The 20,509-nt window shown below is 40.0% G+C and overlaps 1 protein-coding gene across 12 annotated transcripts in view; it reads left to right on the top strand.

Annotated features, from left to right (window-relative positions):
• The window catches only part of LOC132394331 (cilium assembly protein DZIP1-like), a 167,112-nt gene that overhangs the window by 101,664 nt on the left and 44,939 nt on the right, over nt 1-20,509 (top strand). For 11 of the 12 annotated variants that reach the window (XR_009512274.1, XR_009512275.1, XM_059970341.1 and 8 more), the window contains 3 exons: nt 1,605-1,747; nt 10,200-10,368; nt 14,439-14,562. Coding sequence is in view for 10 of the 12 variants with exons in the window: in XM_059970341.1 (XP_059826324.1) it covers nt 1,605-1,747; nt 10,200-10,368; nt 14,439-14,562 (436 nt within the window). In the remaining 2 variants the exon portion in view is untranslated. The remainder of the gene's footprint in view (nt 1-1,604; nt 1,748-10,199; nt 10,369-14,438; nt 14,563-20,509) is intronic. The other variant, XM_059970345.1, reaches the window with a different exon arrangement.

Consider the following 20,509-nt stretch of genomic DNA (forward strand, 5'->3'; position numbering starts at 1 on the left):
CTATCTTGGGATGCAGCACCAACTTGATTTTTTCAATCTGCCTTCATACTGAAATGCTCCATGAGTATCCTAACATCGCTGTGTTGACATGTGTTTTATATTTCCCTTTGTAATTGGTAGCCGACATGCTGGCTACTGTTTGGAGGCCTGTATATAACTCCCATAAGTGTCTTTTTATCCTTACAGTTTCTTAACTCTACCCACAAGGTAGATTCTACATCTTCCAGTCCTATGTCACCTCTTTCTAAGGATTTGATTTCATTTCTTTTCCAACAGAGCCACTCTACTCCCTTTACCTACTTGCATGTCCTTTCAATACAATGTGTGTCCTTGGATGCTAAGCTCCCAACTATGATCTTCTTTGACTATAACTCAATGATGCTCACAATTTCATTCTGGCCAACCTCTGACTATACTACAAGATAATCTACCTTCATCCATATATTCTGTGAATTCAAATATAACACTTTCAGTCCTGTGTTTATAGGCTTTTAAAAATTGTTGCCCCTATCATACACTTGAACTCATCCCTTTGACTTTCATCTGCCTGTCCTTGCTCATAGTCACATTGCATCTAGTTATCCTGATTAATCAAGAACCTATCAACTTCCACCTTAATTGTACCTAATTAACTAGTCTGCGCAGCTGTCTGTGATAATGAATTCCACAGATTCACCACTCTCTGGCTCAAGGAATTTTTCCTTATCTCTGTTCAAAATGAATACCTCTCAGTTTTGAGGCTCTGCCTTCTGGTTCTGGACTCGCCCACTATAGGAAATATCCTCTCCACATCCACTCACCATTCGATAGGTTTCAATGAGATTCCCCCTTCATTCTTCTAAACTCCAGCGAGTACAGGTCCAGAGCCCTCAAATGTTCAGCATATGTTAACCATTTTATTCCTGAGATCATTCTCGTGAACCTCTTTTGTGCCTTCCCCAATGCCAGCATATATTTTCTCAGATTAGGGGAGCAAAATTACTCCCAATACTTCCATGCGTGGTCTAACCAATGGCTTGTATATATAATTTGGAGTTTTGACACAAGACTATGACTGTGGCTCATTAAACCATCTTTCTCCTTGTTTTTCAGGAAAACTATATGCTCTGTCCCATATTTTCTTGATTTCTCTTTTCTTTGCATGCTTTCCAGTTTTGTTGTGTACTTTATCTTATCAGCTGATTTGAACATAATTATGAAAATTAGAAGTTGTAGATTGTCATTGATCAATAGCCATTGTACATCAATAATTGCAGAATAAGTGGCAAAGGTATGAGTTAAGATATAACTGCAAATGCTGCAGAGCTTTTACTTCTACAAAAAGTAAAAAATAGTCCGGTTTGAGCAACAATGGAATGATCAAGTCTTGAGGGTACAAATGCATGCATGAGGGATTTTAGTTGTAATGTTGGGGCAGAGTTGAAAACAGATAAGGAACCAAATGGTGTTGGAAACAGAATGGATATAAGTTGAGCTATATATGTATATAATACTGAAATTGTAGAGTTACCAGCACCGTTTCTCCTAACACAAATTCTCATTGGCTTCATCTGTCGTACTACAAACTGGTTCAGAAACAATTAGTAAAATATTTTCTTTTTCAGCCATTAAACATCTAAGAGAAGTATCAATCTGCAATGAAGATCTTAGAAAAGTTCTGCAAAAAAATCCAACAATTTCAGAGGAATTGCATAAAATAGTTGAGCAAAGTTTGGCTGAAAAGTTACAATACCTTGGGATAAAACCGGTAAGTAATTATTACTGTTTCTAACTCTAAAAACGTAGCTTTATCTCAATAGGTTTGCTCAAATATTGCTCCGCTTTCAAGAAGTGAAAAAGGCAGAAGAAAGGAAATTAGAGTTGACTTGACCTCAGTGGTCGGGAAGATATTGGAGTCAGTTGTTAAAGATGTGATTTCAGGATATTTGGAAGCACATGACAAAATAGGCCGAAGTTAGTATTGTTTCCTTAAGGGAAAAACTTGTCTGACAAATCTGTTAGAATTCTTTGAAGAAATAACAAGCAGGATAGACAAGAAGAATAGGTAGATGTTATGTACTTGGATTTGAGGGGTGGTTGGGTTTAATGTTTTTGCTGCCATTTGTGCGATTTGTTTTTATTTGAGTGGGGAGTTGGTTTGATTTTCAAGCTGCCATTTGTGTGATTTGTTTTGTTTCTGTGCTTGGTGGTGGGGTGGTTGATGTTTTTCTTTGAACGGCTTCCATAGTGTTTTGTGGTTGTCTGGAGAAGGCAAATCTTAGAGTTGTATACTGCATAATAATAAATGTACCTTTCACCACACATGAGGCTGCTTTATAGTTTACAGCTTACAGTCACACAATTTTATACATGGCTAAGGAGTTGGTGTAGGAGGGAGGGCTTAAGATTTTTGGATCATTGGGCTCTCTTTCAGGAAGGTGGGAACTGTACAGAAGGGACAGTTTGCACCTGAACTGAAGGGGGCCTAATATCCTAGCAGGAAGGTTTGATAATGCTGCACAGTGAGGTTTAAACTAGAGTTGCAGGGCGATGGGAACCAGAGTGCCAAAACAGTTAGTCAAGAGGTTGTGGTGGAAGATGTTGGTAAGATCTCAAACAAAGTCAGGAATCAAAGGTTGAGCATGGTGTGACTAGTGTCCTGAGCTACCTATATTTCAATGCCGGAAGTACAACAGTGCTGAAGATGAGGTAGCTGGTTTACAAACAGATGCAATGGGTAGTGAGGAGAGGTTGTTGATAGGGCAAAATAGCAGTCAACAATTGCAGTAAAAAAGGAAGACAGAATTGAAAAGGTTGAATATAGGACTGAAGATGTTGTATCTGAATGCATGTAGTGTACAGAATAAGGTAGATAAACACAGCACAGTTGCAGATTGGCAGGTATGATGTTGTAGGCATCACTGAATCATGGCTGAAAGATTATACCTGGAAGTGTAATGTCCAAGGATGCACGTTGTTTCAAAATGACAGGCAGAAAGGCAGAGGGGGTGGCATTGCTCTGTCGGTAAAAAATGAAATCAAATATTAGAAAGATGTGACATAGGATTGGAAGGTGTTGAATCATTGTGGATAGAGCTAAGGAATTGCAAGGGTAAAAAGAACCCTGATGGGATTTGTATACAGAGGCCCAAACAGTAATAAGGATGTGGCCTACAAATTACAGATCAGCTATTCTGGATTGGGTGTTGTGCAATGAACCAGAATTGATTAGAAAGCTTAAGGTAAAAGAGCCCTTAGGGGAAAGTGATCATAATACGCTCAAATTCACCCTGAAATTTGAGAAGGAGATGCTAAAGTCGTATGTATTAGTATTACATCTGAAAGGGAATTACAGAGGCAAGAGAGAGGAATTGGCCAGAATTGATTGGAAATAAAAACACTGGCAGGGATGACGGCAAAGCTGCAATGGCTGGAGTTTCTGGAAGCAATTTGGAAGGCACAGGATATATACATCCCAAAGAGGAAGAAGTATTCTAAAGGCAAGCTGCACAACTATGGTTAACAACAGAAGTCGAAGCCACCATAAAAGCTGAAGAGATGGCATATAATAGAGTAAAGAATAGTGGGAGGTTAGAGGATTGGCAAGCTTTTAAAAACAACAGAAGGCAACTAAAAAAGTCATCAAGAGGGCAAAGATGGAATGTGAAATTAAGCTAGTCAATAATTTTCTTTAGATATATAAAGTGCAAAAGAGATGTGAAAGTGGATATCGGATCACTGGAAAATGATGCTGGAGAGGTAGTAAGGGGGTAGTAAGTACGGATTGTGTAACAGTTTCTTCTCCCAAGCCATTAGACTTCTCAATTCCCAGAGTGTAGTGTCTGTCTGTCTCTGTCTCTTTCTCTTTCTCTTTCTCTTTCTCTTTCTCTTTCTCTTTCTCTTTCTCTCTCTCTCTCTCTCTCTCACTCACTCACTCACTCTCACTCACTCACTCACTCACTCACTCACTCACACACACACACACACACACACACACACACACTTCCACTCCCTTTGCAATTGTTGCTCATTTCTTTCTCAATTCCTGCTAAAACATTGTTTACATTTACATCATTTATTATTATATTGTAATTTGCCCTTTACTGTGCCTGTTGTCTTGTTTATTAATTATTGTACTGTCCTGCACTATTTTGTGCACCTTATGTAGTCCTGTGTAGGTCTGAAGTCTAATGTAGTTTTGTGTTGTTTCAGGTTGTCTAGTGTAGTTTTGTGTTGTTTTGTGTAGCACCATGGTCCTGGAGGAAAGTTGTTTCATTTTTATTGTGTACTGTACCTGCAGTTATGGTTGAAGTGACAATAAAAATGACTTGACTTGACTTGACTCTTGATTTGACATCAAAATAGTGGACGAACTGAATAAGTATCTTGCATCAGTCTTCACTATGGGAGACGCTAGCAGCATAGTGGAAGTTCTAAGTGTCGGGGCATGAACTATGTGAAGTTACCATAACTAGATAGAAGGTTATTGGGAAGCTGAAAGGTTTCAAGGCATCTGGACCAGATGGTGTATATTCCAGAGTTCTGAAAGAAGTGGCTGAAAAGTCATGAAGACATTAGTAATGATCTTTAAAAAATTACGAGATTCTGGGAAGGTTCCATAAGACTGGAAAATTGCAAATGTCACTCTATTCTTCTAGAAGGCAGAGAAGCAGAAGAAAGGAAACTCTAGGCCTCTGATTAAGAAGGTGTTGGAGTTAATTATTAAGGTCTCAGAGTACTTGGAGGTACATGATAAAATAGGCTATTGTTGGCATAGTTCCTCAAGGGAAAATCTTGCCTGACAAATTTATTGGTATTCTTTGAAGTAACAAGCAGGAAAGACAAAGGCGAATTGGTTGATGATGTCTACTTGGATTTTTAGAAGGCCTTTGACAAGGTGCCACACATGAGGCTGCTTAACAAGCTGTGAGCTCATGGTATTACAGGAAAGATTTCAGCATGGATAAAACAGTGACTGATTGGTAAAGAGTGGGAATAAAGGGAGCGTTTTCAGGCTGGCTGGCAGTGACTAGTGAGTTGGGACCAATTCTTTTTACATTATCTGTCAATGATTTGGATGATGGAATTGACAGCTATTTTGCGAAGTTTGCAGATGATATGAAGGTAGGTGGAGGGGCAGGTATTTTTGAGGAAGTAAAGAGGCTGCAGAAGGACTTAGATTGCAAGAATGAGCAAAGAAGTGGCAGATGGAATACAGTGCTGGGAAGTGTATGGTCATGCACTTTGGCAGAAGAAATAAAAGTGTAAGCTATTTTCTGTATGGGGGAGAAAATTGAAAACTGTGATGTAAAGTCCTCTTGCAGGATTCTCTAAAGGTTAACTTGCAGGTTGAGTTGGTGGTGAGGAAGGCAAATGAGATGTTAGCATTCCTTTCAAGAGGACTAGGATATAAAGACAAGGCTGTAATGTTGAGTCTTTATAAAACACTGATGATGCCTACTTTGAGTATTGTGACAATACACACAAAATGCTGGTGGAACACAGCAGGCCAGGCAGCATCTATAGGGAGAAGCACTGTCGACGTTTCGGGCCGAGACCCTTCATCAGGACTAACTGAAAGGAGGGATACTAAGAGATTTGGAAGTAGTGGGGGGAGGGGGAAATGTGAAATTTTGTGTGTGTTGTTTGAATTTCCAGCATCTGCAGATTTCCTCGTGTTTGGAGTATTGTGAACAGTTTTGGGCTCTTTATCTAAGAAAGGGTGTGTTCACTTTGGAGCAGGTTCAAAGGATGTTCACAAAAATGATTCTGGGATTGTAAGATTTATTATATGAGGAGTGTTTGATGGCTCTGGGTCTCTACTCACTGGAATTAAGAAGAGGAGGGGTGGCTTCATTGAAACCTATTGAACGCTGAAAGTCTTCATTAGAGTGGATGTAGAGAGGATGTTTCCTATGGATGGGGAGTCTAAGATTCAAGGTCACAGATTGGCCAAGATGGTTCAGTCACTTGACATTCAGAATGAGGTAGTAAACTGGATTTGATGTTGACGTTATGGGAGAAGCCAGTGGAAGCCAGTGAAAGTAGAAGGTTGCCTCATTAACTGGAGTCCTGTGACCCTACACTAATCCCTGTGCCACAGGGATGGCTCTGTTGTTTGCCATCTATATCAACAATCTTGGGTGATAATGTGGTAAACTAGATCAGCAAGTTTGCGGATGACAGCAAGGTTATGGCATAGTGGATAGTGAGGAATCCTATCTAAGGTTGTTGTGGGATCTGGACTAGCTGGGGTGTGATAGAACAGAGTGATATGGGAATACAGACACAAAATTTCTTGAAAATGGTTTAATGCGTAGATAGAGTTGTAAGAACTTTTGCTATATAGGCCTTTAAATATCAAAGTAATGAGCACAGGAGTTGTGTTGTTATGTTCAAGTTGTATAAGACAGTGCTGTGGCCTAATTTGGAGTAATGTGTGCTGTTCTGATCATATACTCGCAGCAAAGGTATGAATGATTGAAAGAATACAGAGAAAATTTACAAGAATGTGGCTAGGACTTGAGAACCTGAGTTACAGGGAGAGGATGAATATGTTAGGAGTTTATTCCCATCAGAATTTTAGGGGATGTTTAACAGAGATTGTTTGATACTGATGCTTTTAACTATATAACATATAATCCAAGATTCCTTGGAAGTCAAGAATGAGTCATAAAACTTACTGCTTATGATTATTTATTAAGTGTTAAGATAACAAAGGGATTGGAAACGGAGAGTAGTGAAAACAGATGCTAGTAGTAAGGGAAGACAAAGGCAGAAAGGCTGATCCAACATGGTCTAGCCGCCTTATACCAATCCACTAATGGCAATAAATTCCATTCAAATTCTGTTGCTTGAATCAACAATATGATAGCCTCCATTCAAGCAATGTGTTACCCAAGAAGCTTCCAGAAAGATACAGAGGAACTGTAAGCATTAGGAAATACACTAAACAATTACATGTACATAGTTAACTTTATAAAGATACAAACCAGCATAAGAAAGTTAAACTATAAGGAAAATAACAATTATACATTCTAATCCAATACTCCCCTCTTTGATTCTAAATCACACATTTAGAATAAGTACATCTGAAAATTCAGTCAGCAAACCTATTGGTACCAATATTAAGTATAAAATCATCAAAAATTCTTTGATGTTATGGAAATATTAAAGGATATTCATAGGATTATGTCATTGCTAGGTAAATTGTAAGTAGGCACACTTACATGAGTTTGAACTGCTCTATTAATGACTGCTCTTATACAAATAAAAAAGATGTAAATTATGTTAAGACTTATCACAATTATTATGAATTGTAATATTGAGTACGTCAGGTCCTGTGAGATGAGGGTCAATGCCTGGCTGTGGCGTTCTGGACCAGTTGCAGGCGGGCCAGGGACGACTGATTAATCCCAGTATATAGGGAGTGGGAATAGTCCAAGCAGGAGAATATAATAGCATGGGTGACTTTCTCGAGATCTTTGGAAGAGAGAAACGGCTTGATTTTGGCAATAGTACGAAGCTGGAAAAAAACTGGATTTTATTACTGCATTAACTTGTTTGTCAAACTTCAAGGTGGAACCAAATATCATCCCAAGGTTTTTGACATAGGGTTTGACAAGGGTGGACAGGTTACCAAGACTTGTTGGTAATCACTTTACTCCTATCCTGGCCTCTCACCACTGGCTACCAGTACAGTTTAGAATTGATTTTAAGGTTCTCCTGATTGTTTATAAAGCCCTAAATGGGCTGGCCCCCTCCCGATGATATCACAGACCTTCTAACCCCTTATTCTACTTCCAGGTCCCTCAGGTCGGTTGACTTGGGGCTCCTGGCTGTCCCGCGATCTAAATTTAATTTCAGGGGTGATAGTGCCTTTACTGATGCAGCCCCTAGACTGTGGAACAGCATTTCCCTCCCTATCAGATCTGCCCTCTCCATTGACTCTTTTAAGTCCAGGCTGCAAACTTACCTTTATTCACTAGCGTTTGAATTTTCTTGATGTGGCTGATTTTTGGCTTGTGCCTAGGCTCATGTGTTGTTTATTTTGTGCCTATAAGCTGAGTGCTTTGTTGTTTATATCTGTGTTTCTTGTATTTGTGATTTTAGCTACCTGTTATGGTTTGTACAGCACTTTGGTGAAAATGGGTTGTTTTTAAGTGTGCTTTATAAATAAATTTGACTTGAGAATTACCAGAAATGCAAGAAATTGATGTTCATGCCATTAGATTGGAGGCTACCCAGATAAAATACAAGGTGTTGCTTCCCCAATCTGAGTATGTCCTCATCGTGCCAGTAGAGGAGGCCCTGGACTGACATGTTAGAATTGAAATAGCCACTGGGAAATCCTGCTTTTTGTGGTTAATGGAGCGAAGATGCTTAACAAAGTGGTCTCCCAGTCTATGTTGGCTCTCACTGATATACAGGAGGTCACACCAGGAGCGCCATCTCCAATGGGATACCGCCACCAAACTCATTATACCGCCCCCCGCCCCCCACTTCCACTTTCCACAAGGATCGCTCCCTATGCGACTCCCTTGTCTACTTGTTCCTCCGCAATGATTTCCCTTTTGGTACTTATCCTTGCAAGCAGAACAAGTGGTACACCTGCCCTACATATCCTCCCTCATTGCCATTCGGTCCAGGTGAGGTGGTACTTCACCTGAAACTCTGTTGGAGTCATCTTCTATATCTGATGCTCCCGTGACCCTGATCAGGGGGCTAAGCAGGTATTACACTTTACCCATAGGTGTCCTGCAGGCTAGAAGAGGGAAGGACCACCTTTCACCTCCTTTGGTAGAGATGTATCTCCACTTTGCCACCCCAACAGTACTATAAAACTGTATTAGTTCCTAATGCTTATTATTGAAAGAATTCATCCACTGCATGCTCTTTTGACGATAACTAAACAAAATTAGCATGAATAATTAGTGCTGATAATGGACTGCATTCATACAATGCTTTTGATGATTGCATCCTCCAAATCTTCATTTTCATTTCAACATTCAAGATGATTATCAATATCTTAATTCTTCATAGTTCCTATCTTGAAGTAGTGAAATCATTTCATTTTCAGTCACGGCTATCTCTGACATCTCTAAGCGTCAATGCTTGAAACCGCAGTGAGCAAAACAGTTCTGAATTGCCTTACTGCTTATTTTTCAACAACTGTCAGTGACAAAAATCACTGCTTTTTGAACTCAAACACGCACAACTGACACTATCTAAATACTGTTCACTCAAAGGACAGTGTAGTGTCTAATGGTCACACAAGTCCATTCGACTGACGCTTGTTAGAAACTATTTGGCAATAGTCTCCTTCCCTGATTAAGCAGCATAATGTCCCAAATAAATTAGGGAATCCCAAATATTTTATCAGTTTGATTTTGTTCTTTCCGTTGTTCCAAAAAAAGTGGCCATCGCAATTAACTGGATGGTCCAATTAACCAGAATCCACTATATTTCAATAAGGTCATTCTCATAGGTTTGATGAAATAAAGTTCAGGCCTGGCCAAGTTCTCCATATAAATCAGGCTTTCTAGTCTTGACAACGTCCTTGTAAATCTTCTCTGCACTCTTTCCAGTTTAACCATGTCTTTCCTATAACAGGTGACCAAATCTGTACGCTACTTACCAAGTGCAGCCTCATCAGTCAGTGCCTTATACTACTGCAACATTACGTCCCAAATCCTGTATTCATGCCTGGCTGATGAAGGCCAACTATTTTCATTTCCCTTTGATACGGCTTTCAACAAGCTCGCACCTGTATTCCTCTGTTTGATTACACTCCATTGTGCCCTTTTATTCGTAGCATGAATCCTATGCTGGATTTTCCAAACAGCATCAAATCACAGTATCTGAATGTATTTTCTCCTTTTTGCCTTTCTGATTAAGGACTTTCAACCTGATATATTAACTGTTCCTCTTTCCACAGATACTGTGTTTTTTTTTAGCATTTTTGTGTTATATTTCAGTTTTTCAGCATCAGCAGTTTTAAAATTATTTTCAGCAATCAAATTAAGGTTTGAACATTTGCATATCTATTTCATAAAGTATATATTAATTTAGCCTTTTGCTAAGAATACCTTTACCATTTTAGCACTTCCATTAAATAATCTAGTTGTAACTAATGTCATTTATGGAGTGAGACAAGTGAAAAATGTTTGTAAGATTCTCAGATTTTTGCATTAATTATAGGGAACTTGTTCATTTTCTAGGATGTCCAAGGCATTTCTGAAGGACAGTTTACAAGAGTTCTGGATGCCATTGAGTCTGACAGAAAAGAAAAATCTAAAGTATTTCCAAACTTTTGCCTTTTCCGTGAAAGCTTGTTACGTAAGGTTGAGGATAAGATTAAAGGAAAAGAAAGCCTTTGTTATTTGAAAAGTAAGATTCATTAACAATCTGATAATGTGCTGTTTTATATGCTCATAATATCACAGAATTGAATACTGGATGTTGTGCTGCTATTCACCTCTCCAATTAGTCTGTCCTTATCTTCAAGTAGGACTTTCTGCAGTAAGACCTGTCTGATTGTTCATACCCTATGAAGTGCTGGATTATTTTGTAAACAACATCATGTGCAATAGTCTATGAAAGATATATACATCTGATCTATTTTTATTTGTACAGCTGCTGAAAATGCAGCTGAATAGTCATAGAACGTAAAAACATGGATCCAGGCCATTTAGCCTAACTTCCATGCCAACCATGACACCCACACAGCTAGCTTCAATTTTTTTGTGTTTGGTCCAAATCCTATGCCTCCATATCCCCATCCAAATGTTTCTTAAATGATTAAATTATACTATTGTACCTGCCTCAATCAGTTCCTCTGGAAGCTCACGACCTTTTGAGAAACAACCTTCAACTGCCTTCTTCGAGCCGATTCTGAGTCCCCTGAACTACTGCTTCCTGGATTCTATGGGACCGAACCTTTCAGACTAGCCTGCCTTGTAGGTCCAAATGTTAAAAGGCCTGAACAGATTAGATATGGCAAAGTTATTTCCCATCGTAGGGGATTCTAGGACAAGAGGGTACGACTTCAGGATTGAAGGATGTCCATTTAGAACTGAGATGCAGAGAAATTACTTTAGTCAGAGGGTGGTGAATCTATGGAATTTGCTGCCACAAGCGGCTGTGGAGGCCAAGTCAATGGGTGTATTTAAGGGAGAGATAGATAGGTTCTTGATTAGCCAGGGCATCAAAGGATATGGAATAAGGCAGAGGGGTGGGGATGACTGGAAAAATTGGATCAGCCCATGATTGAATGGTGGAGCAGACTCGATGGGCCAAGTGGCCTACTTCTGTTCTGAAATCTTATGGTCTTATGGACCTTGTTGAAGGCCTTTCTTAAAGACCAAATAAACACCATCCACAGCCCTAACCTCATATACCTTTTTGGATACCTCTTAAAAAAAATCTGAGTTTCATTCAATCATGACTTACCATGCACAAAGCCATACTGACTCCTCCTTATCAGGCTTTGCCTATCCAAATGCTGGTAGATCTTGTCCTTCCGAATTTCCTTCCGTAACTTCTCCAGTACTGGTGTTAGGTTAACCAGCCTGTCATTCCCTGGCTGTCTTTACTATCCTTCTTAAACAATAGAACACCATTAGCCACCTTACAACCTTTGGGAGCTTCCCCAGTAACTAACAATTAAGCAGGTATCTATGCAAGCGCCTGGCCAGTTTCTTTCCTCACGTCCAATAAACTTCGAGAATGCACTCAGAATCGGAAGCAGAATCAGGTTTAGTATCACGGGCATATGTCGTGAAATTTGTTTTGCAACAGCAGTACAGGGCAATACCTTAAAAAACCTGTAAATTACAATCAGAAATATATATACACATTAAAACATTAAATTAAATAAGTAGTGCAAAATGAGAGCAAAAAAATCAGTGAGGTTGTGTTCATGGGTTGGCTCATTATCTGTTCAGAGATCTGATGGCAAGGGGAAAGAAGCTGTTCCTAAAATATTGAATGTGTGCCTTCAGGTTCCTGTACTTCCTCCCTGATGGTAGCATTTCATCCCTGAGGGCATGTCCTGGGTTACGGGGATCCTTACTGATGGCTGCCATCTTTTGAAGATATCATCGATGCTAAGAAGGCTACCATCTATGATGAAACTGGCAGAGTTTGCGACCTTCTGCAGCTTTTTCCAATCTTGTGCAGTGGTCCCTTTATGCCAGATGGTAATGACATCAGTTAGAATGCTCTTCACGATACATCTGTAGAAATTTACTAGAATTTTTGGTGACATACCAAATATCCTCAAACCCCTAATGAAATATAGCCTCTGTCATACCTTCTTTGTAATTGCTTCACTATGTTGGGCCTGGTTAGACCTTCAGAGATGTCGACATCTAGGAACTTGAAACTGCTTACCTTTTTCACTGCTAATCCCTAGATGAGGACTGGTATGTGTTCCCTTGACATCCCCTTCCTGAAACCCTTGGTCTTACTGACATTGAGTGCAAAATTGTTGTTGCAACACCACTAACCAGCTGATCTATCTCACTCCTCTGGGTCTCCTTGTCACCATCTGAGATTCTGCCAGCAACAGTTATGTCACTGGCAAATTTATAGATGGATTTTGAGCTGTGCCTAGCCACACAGTCATGGGTGTACAGTATGCATTCTTGAGGTATGCCAGTATTTATTGTCAAGGAGGAGGAGATGTTATTTCCAATCTGTACTGACTGTGGTCTCCTGATGAGGAGTTCAAGCATCTAGCTGCAGAAAGAGGTACAAGGTCCCAGGTTTTAAAGCTTTTTGATTAGAACAGAGGGTATGATGATGTTGAACTGTAAGCTGTAATCAATAAACAGCAGCTTGATGTTGGTATTGCTGTTGTCCAGGTGGTCTGAGGCTGAGTAGAGAGCCTTTGAGATTGCATCTGCTGTGGACCTATTGCAGGGTTAGGCAAATTGGAGCAAGCCCAGGTCCTTAGGCAAGAGTTGTTTCTGGCCATGACCAACCTTTCAAAGCACTTCACAGTAGATGTGACATCAGTGCAACTGGGCGATAGTCATTGAGGCAGCTCACCCTGCTCTTCTTGGGCACTGGTAGGATCATCACCCTTTTGAAGCAGGTAGGAACCTCCAACAGCAGCAGTGAGAGATTAAATACGTCCTTGAACACTCTGCCAGTTGGATGGCACGGGTTTTCAGTACCCTACCAGGTACACTATTGGGGCCTGATGCCTTCAGAGGGTTCATATGTTGTGAAATTTGTTGTTATACAGCTGCAGTACATTGCAATGCATAATAATAAAACCTAAATTACAGTACGAAGTATATGTATATTTGAAAAGTTAAATTAAATAGGTAGTGCAAAAAAAAAAGGAAAAAAAAAGTAGTGTAGTAGTGTTCGTGGGTTCAATGTCCATTCAGAAATCTGACAGCAGAGAAGAAGCTGTTTCTAAGCTAGGAACTGCGATGAATAGTGACTTTGAAGTGAAGCCATGTCCCATGCACTAATCTTAAAGGTCAACGTACAGTTACTATCAAGGTACGTATACTATGTGAAGCCTTGCGATTCCTCTCATTACAGGCAGCCACAAAACAAAGAAACCCAATCAAACCCTTTAAAAAAGACCATCAAACACCAAATGAGCAGGAAAAAAACAAATTGTGCAAACAATAAAGATAAGCAAATAACATTCAGAACTGAAGTTTACGATAATGAGCCAACAGCTGTGAAGTCAGTCATCAGCGTAGCCAATTCTGGAGCCTATTAGTTGCAGGCCACAGCCTCAGTTCAGCGCAGAGATGAGTAAACTTCGTGGAGCTGCAAGCTGAACACTGGCCTGTCCCTCGCATTGAACAGCAATACACTTATTTTTTCAATCTTAACCAGTGCTTAAATTGACCAAACCTTCGGTTGCACCTTGCTGTTAGATCCAGGCTCTGCAGCTCAGTCCATACCTGTCTTTTCTAATTTGGCCCATTGCTTAAATCGAACAAACCTCAGGTCCTGCCACTTTGACTGCCTTGCCTCACCTCAGCTCTGCTGCATCAAATCTCTCCAGTTATTGCCAAACATTGGCTCAGTTCCCGCTCTTGGGCATAGGCCCCACCACTGTGATTTATTCTGATCATGACAATGGTACGTTCAAGGCTTCAGATTCACAGCACAAAAATGCCAGGTCACACAGGCAGTTCAAAAGCTCAATTCCAAATGGGAAGTTACAGGCTATTGATTGCAGTAATTGTATCCAAGATAAAGTGTGAATAGTACAGTAATTTATTGTTTTGCTTTCTATCATCAGGTTGTCACTGTGTATCACCAGCACCACCTTAAACAGCCAATTTTAACTTTTAAAATATTACCTGTGGGTTAATGCCAGCATTCCCACTTCTAAGTCAGAAAAATTATAGACTCCAGCTCACTTCATGGATTTGAATATCATTGTGTCATTTGTATTGATATGTTTGTGTTAATATCCACAGGTACTGTAAAAAAAAGTACAAATACAAAATTGAGCCAGATTGTCAATAATACACAACCTTCATGCTCAAAGATTTGCAAAACTGTAAAAGTTCCTTCTCCAAATCTATCATCGTCAACACTTAGGTAATTGTCAAACTTTGCTTCTACTGTAATATTGTGGTAATAATTAATATGTTTAGTTGCACCTTCAAGAAAGTGTTAGAAATTCCTTACATTGCACAGGAAATAATGAAAACCATAGCTGATTAGCTGTCTTGCTTGACATTTTGTAAGGAATTATGAAAACATCTATGAATCAGTGCTACTAAATTGACAGACTATGTTTGGTGATATAGCTGGGTTAGTTTCACACACAAATGTAGAGTCATAGAAAAGTAAAGCACAGAAGCAGGCCCTTCTGCCTGTCTAGTCTGTGCGGAGCCAATTAAACTGCCTACTCCCATTGACCTGCACATTGACCATAGCCCTCTGTACCCCTACCATCCAAGTACCTATCCAAACTTCTCTGAAACATTGAAATTGAGCTTGCATGCATCAGTTGTGCTGCCAGCTTGTTCCACCCTCTCATGACCCTCTGGGTGAAGAAGTCTCTCCTCATGTTCACCTTAACCTTTTCACCTTTCACCCTTATACGACAACATCTAGTTCTAGTGCTACCTAAACATAGTGGAAAAAGGCTGCTTGAATTTACCCTATCTATACCTCTCATAATTTTGTACACCTCTATCAAATCCCTTCTCAATCTTCTGTGTTTCAAGGAAAAAAGGTCTCAACTGTTCAATCTTTCCATATAACTTAGGTCCCCCGTTCCAGCAACATCCATGTAAATTTTCTCTGTACTCTTTCAATCTTGCTTTCATTTTTCCTGTAGGTAAGTGACCAAGTCAGCACACAGTACTCCAAATTAGGCCTCACCAACATCTTATACAACTTCAACATCACATCCCAACACCTAAACACAATACTTAGATTTATGAATGCCGATATCCCAATTACAACCCTATCAACTTGTGGCGCTACTTTCAATGAATTATGAACCTATATTCCCAGATCACTTTGTTCTACCACACTCCTCAGTGCCCTACTGTGTGGGGTCTAAGGTGGATTCCCCTACTGAAGTGCAGCACCTCACACTGGTCTGCATTAAATTTCACCTACTATTTTTTAACCCATTTTTCCTGCTGGTCCAGAGTATACTGCAGGCCATGATAGTCTTCCTTGCTATCCACTACATCCCAAATACCTTTGCGGGTAGGTTTTCTAGTTGTTTGGGAGGGTTTAAGCCGTTAGCAGGGAAATGGGAACCAGAGTAATAGTGCTGACGATGAGATAGTTGGTTTACAAGCAAAGTTAGTGTGTAGTAAGACTGCTAGCAAGGAGAGGATGATGATAAGGCAAAATTGCAGTCAACAGGATGAGTTGCAATGTAAGAGGCAGACAAAATTGGAAAGGGTTAATACAGGACTGAAGGTGTTGTATTTGAACATGTGCAGTATACGGAATAAGGAAGACAATATTGTAGCACAGTTACAGATTGGCATGTATGATGTAGTGGATATCACTGAATCATGGCTGAAAGAAGATTAACATCCAAGGATACACATTGTATCAAAAGGACTGACAGGTAGGTAGAGGGGGTGTTGTAGCTCTAATGGTAAAAATTGAAATCAAATCATTAGAAAGAGGTGACATAGGGTCGGAAAATGTTGAATTGTTTGGGTACAGCTGACGAACTGCAAGGGTGTAAAGACCCTGACAGGAGTTGTATGCAGACCAAAAAACAGCAGTAAGAATCTGGTCTGCAAATTACACCAGGAAACAGAAAATGCATGCCAAAAGGGCAATGTTACAATTGTCATGGGGGAAGTTCAATATGCAGGTACATTGGGAAAATCAGGTTGGGGCTGGATCCCAAGAGGGGGAATTTCTGGAGTACCTACAAGATAGCTTTTTAGAGCAGCTTGTGGTTGAGCCCACTAAGGGATCAGGTATTCTGGATTGGTTTTTGTGCAATGAACCAGAAGTAATTCAAAAGGTTAAAATAAAGGAACCCTTAGGGACAAGTGATCATAATACGATCAAATTCACCCTGCAATTTGAGAAGTGGAAGCTAAAGTCAGATGTATCAGTATTACAGTGGAGTAAAGGGAATTACAGAGGCATGAGAGAGGAGTTGACCAGAACCGATTGAAAAAGAACACTGGCATTGATGATGGCAGAGCCGCAATGGCTGGAATTTCTGGAAGCAGTTTGGAAGGCACAGGGTAGATACACTCCAAAGAGGGATGGTTATGCAATTTGGTAGAAGAAATAAAAGGGTAGACTATTTTCTAAATAAAAGAAAATTAAATAAAAAATCGGAGGTGCAAAGAGACTGGGAGTGCTTGTGCAGGATTCCCTAAAAGTTAATTTGCAGGTTGAACCTGTGGTGAGGAAGGTAAATGCAATGTTAGCATTCATTTCAAGAGGAGCCTGAATATAAAAGCAAAGGTGTAACGTTGACATTTTATAAAGCACTGGCAAGGCCTCATTTGGAGTATTGTGAACAGTTTTGGGCCCCTTATTGAAGAAAGGATGTGCTAACATTGGAGAAGGTTCAAAGGAGGCTCACAAAAATGATTCCAGGATTGAAAGAATTGTAATAAGAAGAGTGTTTGATGGCTTTGGGCATGTACTCACTGGAATTCAGAAGAATAAGGGGTGACCTCATTGAAACCTATTGAATGTTGAAAGACCTCAGTAGAGTGGAAGCGGAGAGAATGTTTCCTATGGAGGAGAGTTTAAGACCAGAGAACACAGTCTCAGAACAGAGGGATGTTCTTTTAGAATGGAGATGAAGAGGAATCATTAGCCAAAGAGTGATGAATTTGTGGAACTTGTTTCTACTGGTGGTTGTGGAGGCCAAGTCATTGGGTATATTTAAGGCAGACGTTCATAGGTTCTTGATTAGTTAGGACATGAAGGGATATAGGGAGATGCTGAAACAAATAGACTACTACAACTCCTCTATCTTATGGCCTTATGGCCAATCTTAGAGCTTTTCTTAAACAGCAGGACAATATAAGCTATCCTCCAATCCTCTAGTACCTCTCTTGTTGCTAAGGGTAATTTAAATATCTCTGCCAGGGCCATGGCAATTTCTTCAAAGAATTCCCACAGATTTGTCAGGCAGAATTTTTCCTTAAGGAAACCATGCTGACTTCTGCCTTTTTTATCGTGCCTCCAAGTACCCTGAAATCATATCCTTGACAATAGACTCAAACATCTTCCCAAGCACTGAGGTCAGACTAACTGGCCTATATCTTTTCTTCTACCTCTCTGTCCTCTTGAAGAGTGGAGTGACATTTGCAATTTTGAGTTAATTTGGAACCATGCCAGAATATATTGATTCTTGAAAGATCATTATTGATGTTTCCACTATCTCTTCAGCCACTTCATTCAGAATTCTGTGTTGTAGACTATCTGGTACAGGTGATTTATCTACCTTCAGACCTTTCAGTTTCACAAGAACCTTCTCTCTAGGAATGGCAACTTCATTCACTTCTGCCTTCTGACACTCTTGAATGTCTGGCATACAGCTTGTATTTTTCACATTGGAGACTGATGCAAGATACTTATTCAGTTCATCCGCCATTTCCTTGTTCCCCATTACTACCTCTCCAGCATCATTTACTAGCAGTCCAATATCTGCTCTTGCCTCTCTTTTACTCTTCATATATCTAAAGAAACTTTTGGTATCCTTTTTGATATTATTGGTTACCTTAACTTTATATTCCATCTTTTACTTCTTTATGACTTTTTTAATTGCCTTCTAAAAGCATCCCCATTCTCTAACTTCCCACTAAATTTTGCTCTATTTTATGCCCTCTCTGTGGCTTTTATAGAAACATAGAAAAATAGAGCACAGAAACAGGCCATTTTGCCCACAATGTTATTCTGAATCAGCTAAAAAGCAAATCAATAACACCCAAGCACTAATCCCTCTAACCTACACCGTACATATCCCTCCATCTTCCTTACATCTATCTGCCTATGCAAACTTCTCTTGAAAGAGACGTTTTTGCCTCTATCACCATACCAGGCAGTGCATTCAAGGCATCCATGGCTTTCCGAGTAAAAGACTTAGCTGCCACCCCTCCCCCCCGAACCTACTCCCTCTCACCTCCACTGCAGAGCCTCTGGTATTAGACATTTCAACCCTGGGAAACAGATACTCTCTGTCCACTTTATCTATGCCTCTCATAATTTTGTAACCTTCTATCAGATCTCCCCTCAGCCTTCGACACTTCAGAGAAAGCAACCCAAGCACATCTAACCTCTTGTGATAGCATATGCCCTCTTAACCAGGCAGCATCCTGGTAAATCACCTACCCCAAGGCCTCAAAATCCTTCCTATAATGGGTGACCAGAGCTGTATGTGATACTCCAGATGTGGCCAAACCATAGTTTTATGAAGTTATAACATAAACTCAATGAACTCAGTGCCTTGACTAATGAAAGCAATAATTCCATAGGCTTTCTTAACCACCTTATCAACATGTGTAGCCACTTTCAAGGAGCTGTGAACATGGATCCCAAGCTCTCTCCGCTCAGAAGCATTGTTGGGGACTCCACCCTTAACAGAGTATTGTCTCCTTGTATTTGCTCTACTGAGTTTGCAATACCTCACATTTATGTGGGTTAAACTCCATCTACCATTTCCCAGTCTATTTCATGCTGTATTCTTTGCCAGTCTACATTATCCACAACTCCACCAATCTTGGTATCATCCGCAAATTTACCAACCCACACATCTGCATTTTCATCCAGGTCATTTATATATCTTACAAATAGCAGAGATCCCAACGCAGATCCCTGCAGAACTTCATTAATTACCGAACTCCAGCTCAAACAAGTCCCTTCCTAACTCTAACCCTCTGTCTTCTAAATGCAAGCCAGTTCTGAATCCAAACAGCCAATTTGCTGTAGATCCCTGCATCTTAATCTTCTGGAGAAACCTTCCATGAGGAACTTTGTCAAATGCCTTACTAAAATCCATGTAGACAACATCCACTGCCTGACCCTCATTAATCTCTCTCTACATCTTGCCAAAAAAATCAGTCAAGTTGATAAGGCACGACATGCCATGCATAAAGCCATGCTGACTCTTCCTAATTAGGCCATGGATTTCCAGATGTTCATATATTCTACCTCTAAGAATTTTCTCCAGCAATTTCCTTACAACTAACGTGAGACTCACCAGTCTATAGTTCTCAGGATTTTCCCTTGTTCCCTTCTTAAATAGAGGTACCATTAGTCACTCGCCAGTCCTCTGGGACCTCACCTGTGGCTAGAGAGAACACAAAGATACTGGTCAACGGCCCTACAGTCTCATATCTTGCCTCCTTCAATAACCTATCAAGCCCTAGGGATTTATCCATCTTAATAGTCATTAGAAGACCTAACGTAGTTATACACTCAGCACTAATACCCTGGTCCTCCAAATCTTTTACTTTGATAAATACTGAAGCAAAGTACTCATTAAGTACCTTACTCATATTCTCAGCCTCCAAGCAAATGTTCCCCCTTCATCCTTGTGTGGTCCCACCCTCTCCTTGCTCTAGATGTACATATAGAATGCCTTGAGATTCACATTAATCCTACTTGCCAAGGACTTTTCATGGCCCCTCCTGGCTTTCCTAATTCCCTTCTTTAGTTATTTTATGACTTCTTTATCCTCCTCATGTGCTCTGTTTGATCCGAACTTCTGAAGCTTTATATAGTTTTCCTTTTATTTCTTGACTAAATTCATCACCTCTCTGGACATCCAACGTTGTCTTACCTTTCCATCCCTGTCCTTCCTTCTAACAGGAACTTACCTTTCCTGTATCCTGCGCAATTGAAATTTAAATAGCCTCCACATGTCTGATGTGGACTTGCCAGAGAAAAAGTGTTCCCAATTATCACTTCTTAATTCCTAATCCCCTTGTATTTTGCCCTACTGCAGTTTAAAACTCTGTTGTCTTTTATGTTGTCTTTGACTTCCCTTATTAGACATGGCTGCATCATTCTATCTTTAGAATACTTCTTT

The sequence above is a fragment of the Hypanus sabinus genome, chromosome 5 (genome assembly GCF_030144855.1).
Source record: "Hypanus sabinus isolate sHypSab1 chromosome 5, sHypSab1.hap1, whole genome shotgun sequence".
Classification (NCBI taxonomy): Eukaryota; Metazoa; Chordata; class Chondrichthyes; order Myliobatiformes; family Dasyatidae; genus Hypanus; species Hypanus sabinus.